At 39.6% G+C, this 5,478-nt stretch overlaps 1 protein-coding gene across 1 annotated transcript; it reads right to left on the bottom strand.

The window, feature by feature from the left end:
- Window positions 1-4,056: 4,056 nt before the first annotated feature.
- LOC104948558 (glycine--tRNA ligase-like) lies at window positions 4,057-4,716 on the bottom strand. Its single transcript, XM_010774757.1, has 2 exons — window positions 4,505-4,716; window positions 4,057-4,426 (listed from the first exon to the last, which is right to left on the bottom strand). Exons 1-2 carry the CDS (start codon window positions 4,685-4,687, stop codon window positions 4,310-4,312), a joined length of 300 nt encoding a protein of 99 aa, XP_010773059.1. The 5' UTR covers window positions 4,688-4,716; the 3' UTR covers window positions 4,057-4,309.
- Between the last annotated feature and the right edge of the window lie 762 nt (window positions 4,717-5,478).

Here is a 5,478-nt window from a genome sequence, read left to right as displayed (position 1 = left end):
GGGTGTATATCAGTATGTAGTGTCTCTACTTTAAAGAGTCCTCTCCTGCTGATGTTCAGGTGTATATCAGTATGTAGTGTCTCTACTTTAAAGAGTCCTCTCCTGCTGATGTTCAGGTGTATATCAGTATGTAGTGTCTCTACTTTAAAGAGTCCTCGCACAGATATGTTTCAGGTTTGGGATTTTTTAAATGTATTTCATTTTAGACCAAACAAGCATTCTTAATATGACAGCCTGTGTTTTTTTTGTCTTGTCCGACATTTGTAACTACATACAATCAATGAAGATAATCATCAACTTCAGCTTAATATATTTGATTCACTACCACATGAAAGCACAACATGTTCACCTGTGAGCATCGAAAATATTTCAGTATGATTGCTTAGAAACAATTGTTTAACTGATTAAAGGTGGGGTAGGTAATTTTGGAGAAACCAGCTCGAGTGCCCTATAATTTGAAAATACACAGCCAGGGAAAATTTGCCACTTACAGAGCCCCTCCTCCAACACACACGTGCACATGCACATGACCAATGAGGGCACGAGATAAGTTTGTGCACAGATGGAAGGCTGACAGGCAGGTAGGCCATCCAGTTACTTTAGCCGGGCCGGCTAAAATGATTGGTCGTGCTTTTTACAGCGCCACGGCTTCCACAGATGAATTTTTTTTATGGATTTGTTGTCAAAGCATTTAATATATTCATTCAAGAGCATTCCATGGAATATAACAAAAAGTGTATTTCGAGCCGGTTTCTCAAACTTACCTACCCCACCTTTAAGTGTTTATGAAAAGTGTTTTCCGACTATCTTTTTCAATTGATTCATGGACTAATTGTTCAGCTCTAATCAGTTGAAGTGTAATTGAAGTCTGATTATTGTTATTTTTGGAGGTGTAATCAGTCTCAGATCTGTGGCTATTTCTACATAACTCTACTAGAGCTGCAAAAATATGGATACATCAATTGGATATTCAACCAGCAGCTATTTTATGTCTGATTAGTTGTATTTAACCAATTATTTCCAATTGGAAAGCCAAATATTCCCCCAGTTCCAGCTTCTCAAAACCGAGGTTTTGCTGCTTTTTTCTTTCCTATGTCATAATAGACTTAATATTGTTGGGCTTTAGGCAGAACATCTCCCTTGGGCTCTGAAAAACGTTATTGCCCGGGTAGTGAGCATGAGCAGAATAGGAGTAATCCCAGGACAGAAAACCATCATTATAGACGGATTTAAACATATATAAAGAAGCAACTCAAATAGCCCCGCACTAACTAAAGAAATGCATGTAAGAAGACATCAAAGCCCATTGAAATCAGAGACTTAATGAGAAAAGAAACCAAATAAACTCACGGGCTTACGCTCTATCTCTCAATGGAAATTAAGAAAAGTTACTCGTTAGTTTACCCTGTGTCTAATTCCTTTCAAAGCCTACACTCTCATATCAACGATAGATGTTATACATCGACCGCAGTAATTGCACATGGGATAAAATGACCTTTTTCTTTGCCAGTGGTATTATGTACTGTTGCCCTGAGGGGAGCAAACCAAACTGAGCTATATCATTAATGATTTACAGGGTTTCTATTTATTACAGTCAAGAGCCCATGGCAGACAGAGACATTGAACACAAGGATGCTCTCTATCTGGCTGACATTCACTTTTATAAAACGTCAAGACTTACTGCAAGCCCCCTTCAGACTTGTTATTGGAAACACTCTGACTATCATACTGTACTTACATTAATACTTTTGTGCTGTCTCAATTTGAATACTTCCTTTAGTACAATGCTTACCAAGTGAATACACAACGCACATCACAAACTAAACGGCATAACAATTTAAACACTTATGCAGTTGCGTAAAATGTGGCCGTGTAGTAGTTTCTCAAACGGCCGCATATAAAATCAACCACGGTGTGTTTTTGACCCTAGTATAGTGAGTATGTTATCTAAATAGTGAACAAGATCCACAGGTATAACTTGTCTTTGTATACTGTTGTGTTCACCGGAGGAACCTTAACGGCTAATCTTCTAATTACATTAAAGGGGACCTATCATGCAAAATGCACTTTTGTACGTCTTTTATACATGAATATGTGTCCCCGGTGTTCCAGGGAACTCACCAAGTGTCAGAAAACACAACCCTCTCTATTTTCCTCCATACCCAAATCTCTTAAAAAGGGGCTGCAACGGATCTGATACAGACTGATCCAGATTTGAACACTTCTATGACGTCACAGAAGTGGGGCTACGGCTATTGGGCCAACTCCACCAATCAGGAGGAGACAGCCACGGATATTGCCGTTGGAAAGCACTTGAGACGCTGTAGTACATATGCCAGGCCTGTAGATGGTGCTGTTCTCACAGAATCAGCCCATGATGCAAAGACAGTGTTAAATTGAGCGAAATGAGGAATGGCTAAAATGCATGATCTGTTTGGTATTTTGAAAAATGAAAAGTATAAATATGCCTTATATAGGTATGGTCCTATTCTATATTATTCAAATATAGCATGATAGGTCCACTTTAAGTATCATTTTGAGGTACTGGTACTTTACCTGAGTGTTTTCATTTTACGCTACGAGTAAATAAACAGCTTGATTTACTTTACAGATTCATATTAATAGCTAAAACTAAATGTACTATTACTGTAAATAAACAGTGACAATTATACAATTATAGGTTTAACATTAAGATGTATGCTGGATATGATTCTGAGATTATACATAACAAATACTTTTGGTTCTTAAAGTTTTTTTTATGCAAACACTTTCTTTCATTTACTCAAGTCAGATTTTGATTGCAGGACTTTAACCTGTAACAGAGCATTTTTACGATTTGTTATTGCTACTCTTACTTCTGTCTGACAATGCATATAAACATTTGTGAGGTCAAAGTAACTGTAGCTGCAAAAGAGATGGTGAAATGTAGTAAATTCACTGTGAAATGTTGCAGTGTAAAGTAAGAACGAGTACCGCTGATAACCACAATCATTTCACTTCATTGTGATTATCAGGTAAAAGAACAGTGGTGGGCAAATGTGCAACTTTCAGAAGATAAGAACTCAGAGACCCCAACAAAGTACAGCTGCTGGCTATTTTTAACCAAACAACTCCTTTCCAATCAACTTATTCATACTGTAACTTCTCCTGCATCAAAGCATTGTTTTTTGCTTTTCTAATGCTAACTCAACATTATCTCTAATTGCTTCATATAACAGCACATATGTATTTATATTTGTAAATCTCTGTTACAATCCCTTCCTGTTTCCTCTTCACAATGCAGCTGAAATGCCACTCGGTCACGCTCTCAGTTCGTCCTCCGCAGCACCTGTTGTCACACTGACCTTGAACGCAGCAGTTGCAGTCCCGAAAGAGGAGGTGCAATAAAACCCCCACTTGTTTCCGATTATTTAGAAAAAAATCCAGATTTAAAATATCAAATTACAAAAACAAAAGCATCTAAGGAAAGTTTTTGCATCTGCTCAGGGTTTGTCTGCCCCTCTGACTCCCTGACAGGGAGCTGCCACTGGGTAAAAGTGACGTGATGTATTTATACTTTGACCACTGACACAGAGGGGGCGGAACAACACACTGAAGACACACATTAGGAGTCTATTAGGGATTCTTGACATGTTTTACCTTCCTCTAATACTTTAAAGTACTTCTGTAAAGGATGCACCAAAGAGTAAATCCACTTTCTGCACGATAGCTCTCTTATGTGCAGAATACTGTGTGATCCCAATTAGCATCATATTGTATCACAAAAGAGCATCAATTAGCATGAATATGTTGTTGTAGCGATGAGTAAGTGTGCATCCTTTGACAATTTCAAACTAAAAGTCCCCTCGTCTCGTTTCTCTCGCTGCTATTTTCCACCTCCTGGGTTCCAGGTCTGTTTTAGCCTGCTGCAATTTTGAGCCGAAGCCAAACGTCCATCCATCTCATATTCTACAATGGACTGTAACACAACTCTCAGTGGCGTCTAGTGACAGCAACATAACATACAATGCAGCGAGATGCACACAAAGCAACTCAAAAAGAAAAGAGACATGAAGTACAGTATATAGTTTATTAAATGTATACGAATGCGGCATACAGTATAAGCTTTTAAAGAAACGTAACTCCGCCTGGCTGTTTCCTACTTTCAAGGTATCAGTGCTGCTCAACATTTGGGAGTATATACTGTATGTCTGAGCAGAACTATAACTGCAACTCCCAAAGAGAGAAAACACATGGTTCCTATAGGTATAAAATATAAAATGCATAAGCTTTGGTAATGTGTGAAATCTTCTGTTGAGTCCCCGTCTGGCTACTCCTTCTTGCTGCTGGTCTCTTGTCCTTCAAAGATGGGGAACTTTTTCTCCACCTCGACCCAAGTCAAGGTGCCGTTAGACAGATCTCGAACCATCGCTGGCAACTCAGCGACCTGTAATAGGGTTGTGTATATTAGAAACGAAACAGCTGAATGTGATACTGAACACAGCTGTGGTTATTGTTGCAGTACCTCGGCCCTGATCTGCCTCATGGAGTCTCGGTCTCTCAGCGTGGCAGTTTGAGGGGTCTTGTTCACCGTGTCGAAGTCGATGGTGATGCCGAACGCCACCCCGATCTCGTCTGAGCGGGCGTAGCGTCTCCCGATGGATCCTGAAGAGTCGTCCACTTTGTAGGACACGTTGTTTTTAGTCATCGCGTCGGCTTAAAGGAGAGAGAAGAAGCAGAAATTAACTATCAGTTTGAGGGGATGATCAAGCCGAACATGTTGAAACGGTAACATTTGGGTTGGATGAGAAAATTGACACCACTCAATCAAACCAAACAATTGTTAAATACTAAGCTATAGCCTGCTAGCTGCTAGTTAAAGGTGACCTATCATGCAAAATGCACTTTTGTACGTCTTGTATACATGAATATGTGTCCCCGGTGTTCCAGGGAACTCACCAAGTCTCAGAAAACACAACCCTCTCTATTTTCCTGCATACCCAAATCTCTTAAAAAGGGGCTGCAACGAATCTGATACAGACTGATCCAGATTTGAACACTTCTATGACGTCACAGAAGTTGTGCTACGGCTATTGGGCCAACTCCACCAATCAGGAGGAGACAGCCACGGACATTGCCGTTCGAAAGCGCTGGAGACGCTGTAGTACATATTTCAGGCCACCAGATGGCGCTGTTCTCACTGAATCCGAGTGTGAAAGGCAGTGTTAAATTGAGCGAAATGAGGAATGGCTAAAATGCATGATCTGTTTTGTATTTTGAAAAATGAAAAGTATAAATATTCCTTATATAGGTATGGTCCTACACTATATTATTCAAATATAGCATGATAGGTCCACTTTAAGTTAGGATTTGATATAAAGTTACTGTCTGAAAAATGAACCCAACTCTAACATTTTAATAAGTGAGCTTTAAAGTTGATGGTGGGTAGGTAGACTCGGTTAGCCGTTCCCCTACTTCCTGTCTTTATGGAAAGATACG

Source organism: Notothenia coriiceps, unplaced genomic scaffold, assembly GCF_000735185.1.
Source record: "Notothenia coriiceps isolate Sejong01 unplaced genomic scaffold, NC01 NC01_scaffold00014567, whole genome shotgun sequence".
Lineage (NCBI taxonomy): Eukaryota > Metazoa > Chordata > Actinopteri > Perciformes > Nototheniidae > Notothenia > Notothenia coriiceps.
The sequence above is the reverse complement of the archived record's forward strand: the minus strand, read 5'-3'. Positions and strand labels throughout refer to the sequence as shown.